Source organism: Eufriesea mexicana, unplaced genomic scaffold (genome assembly GCF_001483705.2).
Source record: "Eufriesea mexicana isolate 0111107269 unplaced genomic scaffold, ASM148370v2 scaffold4157, whole genome shotgun sequence".
Lineage (NCBI taxonomy): Eukaryota > Metazoa > Arthropoda > Insecta > Hymenoptera > Apidae > Eufriesea > Eufriesea mexicana.
Genome location: NW_016912141.1, coordinates 34,500 through 50,016, shown reverse-complemented (window position 1 = coordinate 50,016; position 15,517 = coordinate 34,500). Strand labels below are relative to the sequence as shown.

The following is a 15,517-nucleotide window of genomic DNA, read 5'->3' as shown; positions in this document are numbered from 1 at the left end:
TGGACTGGTCAATGGTTACCCATGCCAGACCCAGTGGCTTCTGCTCGCCTGATCAGTGGTCAAACGAAAACATTTGTCAGCCAGTGAAACGGAATAAATTATCCCTTCGAGTCGTACCTGCGCGGGCAAAGGTGAATCACTATTAGTCTTGTGACAGATTTTTCTATTACTCTCGGGGTCTTTTAACAATTTTTCAAGTGTTTCAAGAATTTTGTAATTTAGAAATAAGAATCGTGCAATCTAATTTATTATAAAATAAATTAGAATTAAACTCGATATGGAAGGATATTAATTATTTATACATGTGTATGTGACTTGTGGTAAAACGTAACGATGATTTCCGATGATGATAAAATTAATGGAAATAAAATTGTTCGATTTGTAAATATATAAACACGCGATTCTCCTGATAATAATATATCTTTTAGAGAATTGTTAAATATGGATACGCGACTTCAAAGTGCAACAACCTAATTGGTTTTTATTATCTCGAGGATGATGAGTGGAAAATTCATTTGTAATTTAAGAGTTGCGCTATTTGCTCGTGAAGTTTCTCCGTTCGTGTGTAATGAAATGATCGATCAAAAGGATCTTTGAGTGACGATATTTATTGCTGTTTGCAGGTCACCAATTGTCGGTGTTCAATAGTCAATCGACCATTCAAATTGGCGGTCGATGGAATCACAACAAAGGCAAAGTGGAGAAGCCATTCTTAGGTATAATTGCCGGCCTCGTGGTGAATGGAGCGCGAATTTTGGAACTCGCTGCCGCGAAAGATGGAAGAGTTACTACCAGAGGAGATGTTCAATTGTTACCTCCCGGAAGTCTTCTTGATCGTGCAGCGCCATTGCAGAGAATGCAACAGGTAATTAGACTTGCAAAAGTGTCTTGCGTTACTGTCACGAATAACCCGAATCCGGCGTGCAGAGAGAATTCGTACAACTATTTATCTCGCGAAGTCGTCGAAATGTTAAATTAAATTATAAAACATTTCCTATTAATTTCAAATTCTACGGTAATAACAGTTTAACTTTTATTAAATGGCTTATGAAACTTATAACGAATATAAACTTTTGCCGCAAATTTTAATTTATAATACATAATACCACTTCTGGAGTTGCTCGTTGTAGTACACGAATAATGGACGTTTAGTATGCAAATGATTATTCATCGAATAACAAAAATTTGCAATATCGCGTGTATAATATTATTCATCAATTTATCGAATTAATAGATGAATAATAATAAACAATGCATTTATTTTGCGTTATCAACGTTACTGAACTATGATACAATTTTACTTATTGCTATATAACATATACCAAATGTTACTATATTGCGGAAAGAAGTAATTTCGTTATTTCCATTATTGCTACCGATATTTTGTAATTGGAATAATTATCCTCAATTTGTTATTTCCAATAGCTTCCCTATATATCCCGTGTATCTGTAGCGGCCATAGGCACGTACAAGTAATAAAATTTGTCATGCAAGTGGTCAAGAGGGTTCATGGAACGCGCTCATTCATAGCTGTTTGTGAGAAAGTCATCCTTCACTTCAGCAAAAGTTTTACTCATTTAGTAGCGTAAAGAAACAGCCTTCAGGCTTAGAGTATAATGACCTCAACAGCTCACGCGAGTACCATAAACCGAAAGGTCCGTGAGGCGTGGCAAGCGGGCAACGGCCCGTCACGTGATGCGTCGGGGGCCCGCAGGAGACCCCCCGATGTTCCCACTTCCTAGAAGCGTACTTTCGCGCAGGAAAGACGCCAAGGTAGAAGACTGAGAGGTCATCGGGAAGACCTGGGATTGGTTAACACGTTAAATGCCACGCCTGTCTCTAAGCACCGGCGCTAGATTTTCCGATCAGGCCTCACCTGTCCATACGGCCCAGAAGGGCCCTCATGACGGCTAACTATGGCGTGAACGAAATGGCACGTAAAACCGGCGTGGTGTTTAACCTGTTAATGAGTGAACCAAACCATTGACCAATCAGGGTATTGACCTTATTGGCACCTCGAGGCACTTCCCGGGTCCAAATCGACTTGACTCCTTTATTATAATAAACATAGAAATTATTACTACTACTTTATTGAAACATTATTTCAACAATATAGTTGAAATAAACCTCGTCGTTGGAGACGAACTATTTTAATATGGCATCTTCCTTCACTCTTATATATTCATATCCTACGCGTCATTAACCTCACTCCTCGTTCACGGAGTGACTCACCAGTTGGATGTAGCATAACTCTGGAATATCTCATCGACATATCAAATGCAATTTTCTTTTTTTTTTTTTTCTTTTTCGTTCTGAATAAGGCAATAAATTTTCGTATCTCTTTGCACCACAGACGCCAGCATCCGGTTTCCCGGGCGTCATGGACGACCTCATATTTTCTGGCGCCGGAAGTGGTTGCGCCGCCGACGATGAGGACGTGGAATGCACGCCGATCTATGAGCCTGGTTCCGGTAAGTGTAAGTAACATTTCGAAAGGGGCGTAAGTAATTCCTTCTGCACGTTTCCTCGCAGAGGAATTTCTTCTACGCACCTAATCTCGTATCACGCACGTGTCGATATTTTATATACGTGCACGTTACATGAACTTTCTGGGCGAGGCGTACATACGTAAAAATTGATTACACGATATTTTGTGCGGGAAAGAAAAATTAATTCGATGGCATCCGGAAAAGAAAAATGGTCACGCGATAAATTGCTTCGATGGAAGAACTCCACGGGTCGATGATCGATGGGATCTACTTTGACAAAATACGTGTAAACAATCGCATGTGTATCGTAAGATAATTTTCGATCTTAATGTGATTGCCAGTCGTCATTGAATTTTGCTCAATGTGCGAAAGATATTTTTGGAAATTTATGAAGCAATATTTAAAATATTTCGAAATAATATTTGGAAATTTATGACCTTATATCGATCGAAATTGGGTGGAGAAAATTGTTACCTCGGTGTATTTGTCTTGGTTTAATTATGGGATAGGTATAGTGATTGAAACTGGTTTTAAGAAATGGATTAGACACTGTACATTTTATTTACTAAACTCTACATACACTATTTTATACTACACACGCACACTCGTAACGAAAATTGCAATTAAACGATCGTGGAAGTAACTATTATTAATATATGTTTAGATAAGCGTATATTTATATATACGTATATCTATATGTTAGTATACATATAGATATAACCAATTTTCTATGTATAATGGATGAACGTGAATACTACGCCATTCGATAGATTATGCCTCTGCGAGTAAAATATGTCCTTACAATTTTTCGATTCCATTTTCCGTTTTCGAGTTATTCCCGGAAAACTGCTTTCTCGCAAGTGGTCGTTCGTTCAGTCGTTCGTATATAAGGCTGGGTAGAGCATCTATCTATCGTGTAGTATGAAAGGAGAGACGTTTAGCACTCCCCTAGACAAGGATGGAAACACATATAAATGGTAAGGCACTGTCGCCCTTGGGTGACACTTACCACATTTTTTTTCGGTAATTATACCCTAAAATAATTTAATTGATGCAAATGAAAGGTAATTAAATTTAAATTGTAACGAAATGTGGAAACAGTCGTATGAACATTACAAATAGAAATGAGACGAATATCGTTATTCGTTTTGTCAATAATAATTTAACACTAACTCGTTAATATAACAAAATATCGGGGTAATTTATGGGGATTAATTATTTTGATACCGCAGAGATTTCATAGAATAATTTTTCATTATGAAATTTATCGTTCCTTCTTAAATAAATAACATTAATAAATTACTTGAAATTCGGAATGCACGATATTCTATCGTGCATAACGATAAAACGTAAATGCAATTTGCGCGGTCAGGATAAAATAATCTCCATCTGTACATTATATGACGTTTCCGTAAATAATTCAGTTGTCGTTCTTGGTTATCTCAGCGCTGTGAATAAAAAACACGTATTAACCCATTTGCATCCAAGCGCGGAATATTTCGTGAGTCACGACTGTCGTCTATCATCGAGCGCGGAATAATCCGCGAGCCCGCGACTGTCTTCTATCACCGTGCGCGGAATATCACGACTGTCGTCTATCACCGAGCGCGGAATAATCCGCGAGCCCGCGACTGTCTTCTATCACCGTGCGCGGAATTATCCGCGAGCCCGCGACTGTCTCCTATCACCGTGCGCGGAATAATCCGCGATTGTGTATCAATCGTTCTAAAAAGTACCATGTTAAATAAACTCCATGAACAATTTCGAAGTCATGTACTGCACACATCACCGACCACCATCGGTGATACGGGCCAGTCGTCAGTTGAACCTCACTGATGCCTGAACGCGGCACCTTAAGTAGAGTCATGATGCAAATGGGGTTAAGCCTCCTGCATGACTTGAAGACCTCAGTTAGGCATGGATTATAATTATCTTGGGATCAAACGAATTATGCATATTAATCAATCAAGTATGATCGGAACATCATTCGAGCAACAGATAAGATAATAAATTTCTGTCTTCGTTTTAATGACAGTACTTGTTAATCCGCGTGTAAAAACTTCCAAATGATCCAATAATTGCAATATAAGTACAAAACACAATTAATTAAAGTACCTGAAATACAACGTTACATCATCCTATACAATAACATCACGAAGCAAGATACGATCCTCGTCTCAAACCGACCGAAGCACAGAGTGATGCAAATGCAATTCACCACTTTGCGGTAACAATCGATAATCGACGTCACACTATCTCTAAACGAAAATGGCGGGAGCCTGAGACAGGGCAGAGGAGAACACGCACGCACGATCGGGTTCGCATATCGCATGGCATGCCACCTTTTCGTCTTCATGCTTGCCCGGTTGTATCTTCGATTCATTTGCATATTTAGGATCCCTGACTGCGCCCCACCTTTCTCCTCCCCGTCGACCTCCTCGCTTTCTCTGCCAGCCGGCTCGGAAATCTTCTCCGGCTGACTAAAAACTGAATTAATACGATCCCTTTAATAAGTTCATGCACGCTCGTCGTGATTATGAACGTGCCTATCAGCTATGGCGCCGGGTAATTTTAGAAGCGTGACATTTTGAACGATAAAGAAACGCAGCCGTGAAGAACGTAAGGTATTATAGCGTGGGAAATGATAACTTATTTGTCTCCTTTTATATATATATTTGTTATTATTTTTATTGTTTTATATATATACATTTTACATATATATTCATATCGTTCTTTGTGCATTGAAAACGCAGACTTAATGATTACTAGGGACATACTTTTTAAGTTTTGTGTGTCATATATGGATAATGTTTTATTTATCGTTGTTTCTTTAATCTTAATACTTCATTGTGAATTTTATATTTATATTATATTTTGCACTGTTCGTATTTTCTGCCGCTTGTTAATATGGCGGATTCTCGGGAGCCACGCGCGGGAAATTTGAATCGAAAGGAACGCTGGAGAAGTTTATGGGTGGATGTAGACGCGAGATAGTCAGGTTTTGTTGAAACATTTCTTGACAGTGCGGAACTACACTGTTATTAAATGTAATAGCGATATATATGATACATGCGATGAAAAAGTAATACATTTTTAAAAATAGGGGATTTTAAATTACAGAGGTTATGTAATCGAATAGAATAATAGAAAAAATAATTTTCGATGTGAATCAAAATTTGTCCAACGTGAGAATCTTTTGTTACGTAAGAATTTTTCATACGTTTGATAACCTCTGGATAACCTGATATTTGATAACCTCGCTTTACAAAATGGGTGTTGGCAACATACTTTTTGCAAGAAATCGAAGATACTTGGAATTAGCAGCTAACAAGTCTTAAAGGTTAAACCTGTTTGGGGTTGCAATTATAAAACTTACCCTCACACTTTGTCTAAATTTAGATTAAAAGAGTCGTCGATAAGCATTTTTACGAAGGCGGAAGTTTCTGTTTTCTGCTTTAAATTCAGTCAGCAGAAAAATTTCTTAACAAGTACTACATAAAATAATAACTCCATATTATTTCCTTCTTTTAGACACCATTTCCAATGAACTATTTTCATGCTACGTGCATATACAAAGCGTCCCGTAATGAATAAAGAATATTGCAGGAGCTAATTCAACACTTAAAAACAATAAAAAAGTTCATACAAAAATATATCCCATTTCAACTCGTTTACGAGGCATAGCGAGTTTTATGTTCTGTCATTTCATACCTGATTACCTTCACAGGAGGCGCTCAAAACGAGTAATTTGCATTTTAACGCATGTTTGAAGCGTGTATGTAAACTTTATGACGCTTGCACTCGATGGTGTTTTATCACTTCGCAACTGAGTAACAATTTTTAAATAATTATTAAAAATTTCCAAATACTTTAGACGACTCGAACATGGAAATATTATCTGTACGTTCGCCTAATTTAATTTTCATTCCATGAATTTAATAGTTATTTAATCGTTTAAATCCACTAATATCGATAATACCTGATCGATTTGTCAAACGAACTCAGACATCTACATATTTTTATATTGCTCTTAAATGCTGAATCATTCCTGAAATATTAGTCACTTATTACACAGGACACCCCGTACATCCACGCCACGTCTGCTTTTTACCCCAACAATAGCTCGAATTACGCCAATTACGACTACGCCAATTTACCCTACTCACCCGAAACGTCGAAACCAATTCACCTGCTCGATCTCAAAAACTCCATCCCGCCCACGCTAACACAACTAATATTCCCATTTCGCAGTTAATAATATCATTATCCCCATTCGTAACGCATCAGAGCGCGTCATCCATCAAGCCGGATAGATCATCGTACCCCGGTGAGAACGATCCGTTGAAAATGGAGAATCGTCCACGTTCCCGTGGAAACTGAATCGAAGGCTGAAACGAGCCCGATATCGGGAACAAAATGCTCCAATCAAACGCGCATTCTATCTCCATTATCGTTCATCCCGCCCACCCTCTTCCATTCACACCCCCTCGCGCCCGAGTAACCACATTTTCGTTTTCCGTTACACCGATGACGCAAACCCGGCTGGAAACCGCGCAATCATACGGGAATTATGCGAGCGTGTCGCATGCCATCCTACGCAATTTCAATGATCGTCAACCCTCCTCTGTTCGCAGACGACATAATAACGCCGGTGTACGTGGCGCCAACGAGATCACCGACGACGTTCAGGCCGAAGATATCCAAGGAGAACATTCAGGAACGGCCATCCTGCGACGACGAGGAAGACTGCGAGGAGGGTTCCGGGGAACCCGTCACCACCGAGGAGATCTTCGTCACGTCGGCCACTGGTCCGTTTTTATTTCATTTCCTTCCACTTTTCACCACCCTTTTTCTATTTTTCTTTCATAATTTCTCCTTTTTTTCTCTTTTTTTATTCGACTTTTGCTCCCCTCTTTTTCGTCTGTTTTCAGAACACTCGATTTCCCTGTGCTCGCGTACGAGTCATACTACCACCACCGGTATTGATCTTCCGCGCATGGTTTCCTCTCGTTCACTTCCTAGTACGTGCTCGTGCAGGCGGAGTATTTCCAAGACTTGCGTGAGGCTTGCGAATGGTTACACGTGGCTGAAACGAGGAATTTTCTACGATGGCTTCTGAGAAGCAGTGTCATGGTTTTGGTTATTTCGGTTCGAGTGGGTTAGAGGAAGTATCGCAGGACTGTCTGCCCGTTTGGAAAACGCTTGGAAGGAATTTTCGCTCGAATATCGGCCTTCGAGAATCGTTTTCTGGTCACGATTGTAAACCTCACTCGGGGTATTGCCGCTTTGTTGCTGTTGTTATATTGATTCCTTGGGTAGGACGTGGGCGTCTGCTCTGGTGACCCTCTATTCCTTTTTGGATTACGAATTCAGAAATAATTCGAGGAGAGTTTATAGAATTAGAAGTAAATCCTTATACGTGCTTACGTAAAACTAGCTCTCTGTCTCGTAATACCTGAAATGGTAGTGATAATTAAAATCGTGTGATGAAAATAGATGTTTGTAACTCAATTTCTATTATTAAAATGTACAATAACACCCCTCTATGGTCTGTGGCAATAATTTACAAAAGTATAGAAATTGAGCAGAGAAGAAATATTACACGCTTCACCCAACATTTTATTCCCAATTTCTGGACCTGGAATTAAATCTTGGTATAATCGGGAATCAATTATATCGAACTATGAAACCCCTGCAAACATCCCCAACGAAATTTCCCTGTCGACCAACTCACCGAAGCAGACGGCCCATGCAATTCGCTCGCGATGAAAAACACTCTATCAAAATTTGAAGCAGCCTCCGGTGAAATCCCTGCTCCCTGGCCAGATAGCACCGCATTAATATTTATTGCCAGCGAGATCGAGTTCGCTTGGGGAACGTCTCACCTCCGTCGGGCGTTCCTTAATTGAAGCAAGAGGCCGATCTTCGAGACCTGTAGGCTCGGGGCAAACAAAGAGAGAAAGAGAGAGAGAGAAGAAGAGACAGAAGGAGAAGAGGAAAATAAAAAAAGAAAAGAACTATAGAAGAACGCAGGGAAACTCGTTATGGAAATACTTGGCCCGTGGGCGTCCTCTTCATCTGCATATCCCTCAACTTGATGCGGTGATAGCTCCGCCAATCCCGACTGCCACCGGTTAAGTTGACCGTCACGAAAATAGCACTACCCTTGTTCGACGCGACGTTGATGCGACTTCTTTTCAGTTCGCCGCTCTTCATCGCGGAATAGGCTCCCCTTCATCGTTTGCTCGCCGCTCGTTTATCCCGGTTAAAGCAATTTCGCGTCCGACACCCGGCAAAACGGTCGAAAGAACCACCTTCACCGGTACCAACTTTGTTTTTACCCTTTTCGTTCATTTTCTCCGGGTTTTATTCGCAGGTTTGACCTTGGAGAGAAAGCATGAAACGAGAGTGTGCACGTCACGTAGGAAATTTTGGCCAGACAGTCGCGAGAGGTCGAGGAACCTCGTTAGAGAGCTGTACGAGTGTTGCGTGAGATTATTACGTTGTGATTTGATCGAACAGAGGTTCGCGGTTCTCTCCCGGAGTTTGATAGTCACGAGAGGCTATTTTTGAGGACAGAAGACGCTTCGATCGGCGAATCCTAGGCGGTTAACGAACTTAGTCGGTAGACATATTGTAACTAGTTCAACCGCGAATCGATGGCGAACGTCGTAAAGCAAGCTTTCTACCTCGCATGTTACGTTTCGTGTGTGCACCGACTTACGATTAGTCAAGATGGTTTCTTTAATCGATGCTCGAGATCGTGGAAATTTTAGTTACAGTTATTATAGTAATACGAGGGGGCTGGCAGTACAGGTTGGATATACAGTGGATATAAATTGGATAGAAGGAGCCAATTTTTCTGACTAATCTGGAAAAATATTTCTGATTCGAGGAACGGAATTTTAATCCAATTAGATGACGAAGTAGGAACAAGTGTCTTCAGTGTAATAAAAATATTTAAAATATGCTTCAAGTATGGTTGATAGAATAAATTCGAATTCGATGGAAAAATATTTCCAATTCCAAATAATGGACCTTCTAATACTCCCGAATATCGTACAACTACCCAATGAGAACTCTTAAAACACTGGGCAGACTGAAATTCGTCCCCATTCTCCATTCGAAGTAGGAATCATCTTCATATATATATATATATATGTTTCATAGGAAACATCTTCTGTATAATAAGATTTAAAATATACCTCGAGTATGGTTGATAGAATAAATTCGAATTCGATGGAAAAATATTTCTAATTCCAAATAATAGACTTCCAATACTCCCGAATATCGTAGAGCTACCCAACGAGAACGCTTAAAACACTGTTCAAACGGAAATTCGTCCCTATTCTCCATTTTCATAAATCTTACAAGCACCCTCGTAAACTTCGTATCTAACTTCCGACTGACAACGACCCTTGCAAGTTCTCTTGTAACTCAAAATTAACACAACTTCCTAGCTGCTCGACTTAGCTTAATCCTGCCACTTCGTCGTCCGCCGCTATCAAATCCATTTCAACCCCTATGAACCTTCAGACGAACGCGAGCCATACTTCTCCATTAAACTTCCCCTGAAACCGACTTTCGTCCCTCGTGCAAGCCACGATTGACCACCACCCGTCCAATGTATACAACGTACTTGGAAGCCCAATCTGCATCCCCATAAACCACCCTTCTTACCCCATCCGAGTCTCTCGTTCCCGCAGCGACGTGTCACCGAAACGAAATTCGAAAACGAAAAGGGAAACCGAATCATCGTGCAACGCTATCGCTATCTCGTCGTCAGTATGCGTGTAGATGATCGAACGGTTGTCCCTGGATGCCACGAAACACGAGTCCCTCCGTCGTCGCTCGCAACGTGGCTGCTGGCCACGCACGCGTGAATATCGCCGGCCTACGCACGCGTAAATATTGTCGGTAGCACGTTACTACCCCATCCCATGTTGGAGCCAATCGGATACGCGTAATTGCAGCAACCTGCAGCTGACGCTTCTCTCTCTCGTTTCCATTTTCCAAAGCAGACTCGAGCTCGGTGGCGTACACGACGGCCCGCGAGTACACGACCAGCCACATCAGCACGCAAACGTCTCCAGGCTCGCCGTCGACATCGACCCGGGACATCGTCACCGTCTCCGTCCAGTACAATGTGTCAACCACAGACATCGAAACCAGCCACGCCAGGTGAGTTTGCCAGTTTATCGCGAGGACACCCCGTGGCGACGTGAGAGCTCCTCGCAGGCCGGGTGCCGCTGGATCGCTCAGGGTTCATCGTGCACGCTGCTCGTATTTCCGCCGACGCGTTGCTTCCGGTCTCGCTCATTCCGGTAATCGTGTTTGTTATGAAGAAAGTTGCTCTGTTTTTTCAGTTCTATATCAGCAGCTGCTACGTGCGATACTTGGAGCGGGGTATTTTTCGGTATACTTGATCGTGTTTGTTATCGCGAAAACTGATTTTTCTGCAATTTTGTGCGAACGGCTGGTAGTTGAACGTTTGTTCGATCAGAGTATAGTTGGAAATAGTCGTGTTCGTTATCGAGAAAACGGATTTTCTTCTGTATTTTTGTGCGAATAGCTGTTATAAGATAGTTGCACGTTTGTTAGATCAGGATATCGCGTTTGTCACGAGGAGAATTATTTTTTCTGTATTTTTGTGCAAGCTGCTGCTACATAAAATGTTTGAATGCTTGTTGAACCGAAATATCAGTCGAGGTAATGGTATTTGCCGGCGAGAAAACTAATTTTTCTGTATTTTTGTGTGGACAACGGCTGTGCGAGATAGTTGGACGTTCGTTAGATCAGGGTATCGCGTTTGTCATTGAGAAATTTGTTCTTGTTTGTATTTTTCTGCTAGCAGCTGCCATGTAAGATACTTGAATATTTTTTGAATCTATAGCGTTTGTCGTTGGTGAAAATATTTTCGTTTTACATTTTTATACGAGCAGCTGCAATGAAAGATACTCGAATATTTAAGGGATGATGAAGTGGTATATAGTGTGTATATATCTTGGATCTGAGCCGACACTTGGCTTCACCACGCGCGTGTGATATTGAATCGAAGACGGGATGTGAATTAAAAATCGGGAAAAGTTTTTAACAAGTTGGGATCATTTTTCGAATTAACCGGTAATTCCTGTAATTCCTGTATGTGATGTTTCATGAAAAGTAAATGAGTTTTAGATGAAGGATATTTGCTAGGATATAGTATATACGGAGGTAATTAAAGTTAATTAACAGTGAATTGCTAACGAGAGTTAGCACGTACTTGTGCTTATATACTATTAGTCAGGAGCATCTGGACAGCTGATTATTTTTGGTAAAATTTAATTAGAAAATTATCGACAAAGGAATTACAATGAATATGTATTTGTGAAATAGGATATCACGATGAGATGAAATTAATTTTTTAATTTACTACAGTCATTACAATTATACGTTATTGTAATTAAGTTTTGCTTGAATTTTTCAATTTTTCAATTATGGGTTGAATAAAGAAATTTAAAAATTGACTACTAAATTGATAAGAAAGATACACAGTTGATAGTGAATACGAAGAATCGCGAATTTAATTGCAATTCATTATTAGAAAGTCTTTTAATTAATAATTTTAATTTGTAATTATTTACTTAATATTAGTTTATTATATTAAAAATGTATATTATAATTGATCGAAATAACTTGTGATATTGTATTTACTACGGTAGGTGATTTATTAGAATTATTTATTTTGAGGGGTTGACAAAATTTGGAACTAATGCAAAAGAGAATTGATATTTGTTTTAACTTGTTATTAAGTGGTGCGTAATTTGGCCTGATAATTTGCTGTTTGATATCAGAGCAGTTAATTTTAGGGACGCAGTTCGTTTCGTGTACTTACGTTTGTGAAGTAACCATGCAGAAAGATAATTTCAATTGTTTGAACGTTATTAATGTTAATTCTGGTTCATCCTCACTGAATGAACATTTGATAAATAATATTTGAAAATAAAAAGGTACATTTCACGAGACATTAACATTCAAAATGGAATACTGGAAAATTATTTGCTAATTGTATCATCGTCTATAAAGGAAACAATTTCTTTGTATTTTTTGATACAAGTTTTGGATCCTTTTACGAATTTTTCATCAGTACTAAGATGATCGATATCAAATAACGAAATTATCGATCGATTCGATTCATGCTACGAAATATTTAAAGTTTATGATTATTCTAATTATCAATGTAATTATTTGATCCGGTTTGTTTCTATTTAACACTAGATCACTAAACATAAATTTATCAGATATTTCTATTTCAACGTTACGTTCCCTACAACTTTTCAAACATGTCATTCGCTATCTCCATAAAAGCCTACAGATAATCTACACAAACGTTAGCAGATAATTCGGATGTTCTGTATATCGCCATAAATTTTCCAACACGTTTGCAGAGATAAATTCTCTAGCTGATATTTCAAGTCGTATTCCATTTAAATAACACGCGAACATAAATTATTATAATACTCACATCGATATTCGATACCTTAAACATTACAATAACGTCATAATCCTCTTGTACTTTATCAAACGTTCTACATATCATTCCAAAACGATACTCCACACAGAAACCCTCTTTCGAATATCACATTATATAATCTGTAATATTGTAACTTCATCATATTTTCATTATACTAAACTTCCCATTACTCATCTGTCCAAATATACGTGTAGTTGCACTTGTAGCTGCATATCGCAATTACAAGAATAAATAAAAGCAAATTTTATATCGTGAAAATAATTATGGGATGTAACCGAATACTAACAAGTAGAATCGATGTTTGGAACTTTAAACAACATCTCGAAAGTAAAAATGTGTGAGATATATTCACAGATATATTCCTTCTTAAATACAGTGGGGGTTCGCTTAAATGGCCACCGCGGTTAGGACCGAGAGTGGCCATTTAAGCAAACACCACTATATATACAGGCTGATTCACTCGCTAACATACTCAAAGGCAATATCACCTAAGCAGAAAGTCCTCCACTTTAAACTTTTCAGCTCGTACATATACTCGCACCAATATAATCACTGTACACAGTCGTTAGAGCGTCGAGTGAAGACACAGAAGCCCTGTTAAAAATGTTTGGTACTGTCTTTTTTATTCCATCAGTGAACTAATCACCCTGTATAATTAAATATTTATACATTACTTTACAAGTATATTATATATTCTTAACGACTCCATTTTAAACATTGCAGTAGCGTTGTGACGCAAAGATCGACCACCGTGACGACCCAAACGCCCACCACAGAGATGACGGACCCACCACCACCACCACCGCCTCCGATGTTCCCTCCGATACCAACGCCACCAAAGAACAACAACAACAAGAGGATAACATCCGAGGCGGCAGAGAACGCGGCCCTAATAATAGGCATCATAGCCGCAGCGTTGATCGCCATCGTTCTGATCATTCTGATCATCCTCAAGTTCAAGAATCGTCCGGAGAGCAGCTACAAGGTCGACGAGACGAAGACCTTCTGCCAGGACCCGAACGCCGCGTTGCTCGGCACAGCCGGCTCCGGTCAGCCCTTCAACGGGCCCCTAAAGAACGGAGCCAACGGCAGCAAAGCCAACAAGAAACGAGAACTGATAGACATCAAAGAGTGGTACGTGTAGAGAAGAGTCTTCGACATTCATGCGTCCGTTCGAGTTGCACACGTGCTTTTGAACCTCGTGCCAGCAGATGGATACACGAGTCCGAGAACTTGACAGGGGACGTGTAAGCCTCTTCTTAGGTCCTTCGTTGGTGCTAGGGGATTATCTAGGTATAGTTGGACACGTTGACGTACGTAAAATGGTGTTTCACGTACAATGATGAGGACAGGATGAGGACAGTGTTCGACAACGCGGTTTCCGTTCGATGGATCACGAACTGTTCAGACGTCCTGGTACCAGCCATCGTTACTAAACGATCAAGAGATCCAACTTCGTTACCAGACACGAAACGAACGAGAGATTAAACAGGTTCGGGGATCATTGACCGCGTTCACGGAATCGGACCTCGAGGCAAGAGAGGTCAATGGCATAAGGCATATCGAATGTTACGTCGATGACAGCCAAACCTGGCCGACGTTCTGGATGATCCTGTCAGTGGAGATTGCGTGTGTCGAAGATGAAAGACGGCGAGTAAGATGGACAGTGTTAGAAGTTAGGGGCGTCGATCGGCGTCGCGGGCGTCGTCGCGCGTCGGGAGAAGCCAAGACTGATCGCGTCGATCGGGATAGCGGGAAGAAAGGGTGAATGAAAGGGTGGAGGAGGCAAGGATAGAGGCATCGAGGGTGCATTGGAGATTATGTATGTCGAATGGTTGTGCCGATCGAAGACGTGTCCGAGCGGCAGCGGACGTAGAGCATGACGTTATTACTCTTCGTTTAGAGCGACGCTCGGCTTTAATCCCAACACTCTCTCGACTCTGAACGTGACGTCGAGCGTAGGCGATCGAAACTGGAAGCTTCGAATCCTCGAAGTACGAGCGCAGATTTCGAAAAATGCAAAAGAACGCGCGAGAAGTCTGCGCGAGGTCGCGAATCCTCGCGTAGACTCGTGAAATCAAACTTCTTCCTTGTTGCTATATATTGTTAGTTGTGTATCATACTCATTGTATATGGAAAGATTTATCATGGTAGCATTCACGTGCATGACCCTTTCTTTAGGCCGCGTTCGAGAGGAACTCGAAAAAATTATTCGAAAATTAACAATATATATATATATATTAGGGAAGAGGGTGGGAATATAGACCGGGATTGTAATATGGACTTCTTCTTTTTAATTGAGCAGGTACGAATATTGCAATTAGTGTCCTCTAACGCCGGCAACAAAACAGTGATGCGATTGGCTTTTCTTTTTTTTACCTAAAAAGTGGAAATGCTTTTACTTGTCTACCTCTTTTCAGGGTAAGTTTCAGTAACTTTTTCTCGTATTAATTGACTATTATCTGTAGAAGTATAATTAATCATAAGATTAAACTTTAAAATAGTGTATTTAGTT

General features: G+C 40.2%; 1 protein-coding gene across 1 annotated transcript in view; it reads left to right on the top strand.

The window, feature by feature from the left end:
- Nucleotides 1-14,146, top strand: part of Nrx-1 (neurexin 1) — an 88,222-nt gene extending 74,076 nt beyond the window's left edge. Inside the window, exons 6-10 of the mRNA XM_017905623.1 lie at nt 624-865; nt 2,354-2,471; nt 7,124-7,297; nt 10,511-10,670; nt 13,726-14,146. Of these exons, the coding sequence (XP_017761112.1) occupies nt 624-865; nt 2,354-2,471; nt 7,124-7,297; nt 10,511-10,670; nt 13,726-14,146 (1,115 nt within the window). The remainder of the gene's footprint in view (nt 1-623; nt 866-2,353; nt 2,472-7,123; nt 7,298-10,510; nt 10,671-13,725) is intronic.
- Nucleotides 14,147-15,517: the final 1,371 nt, after the last annotated feature.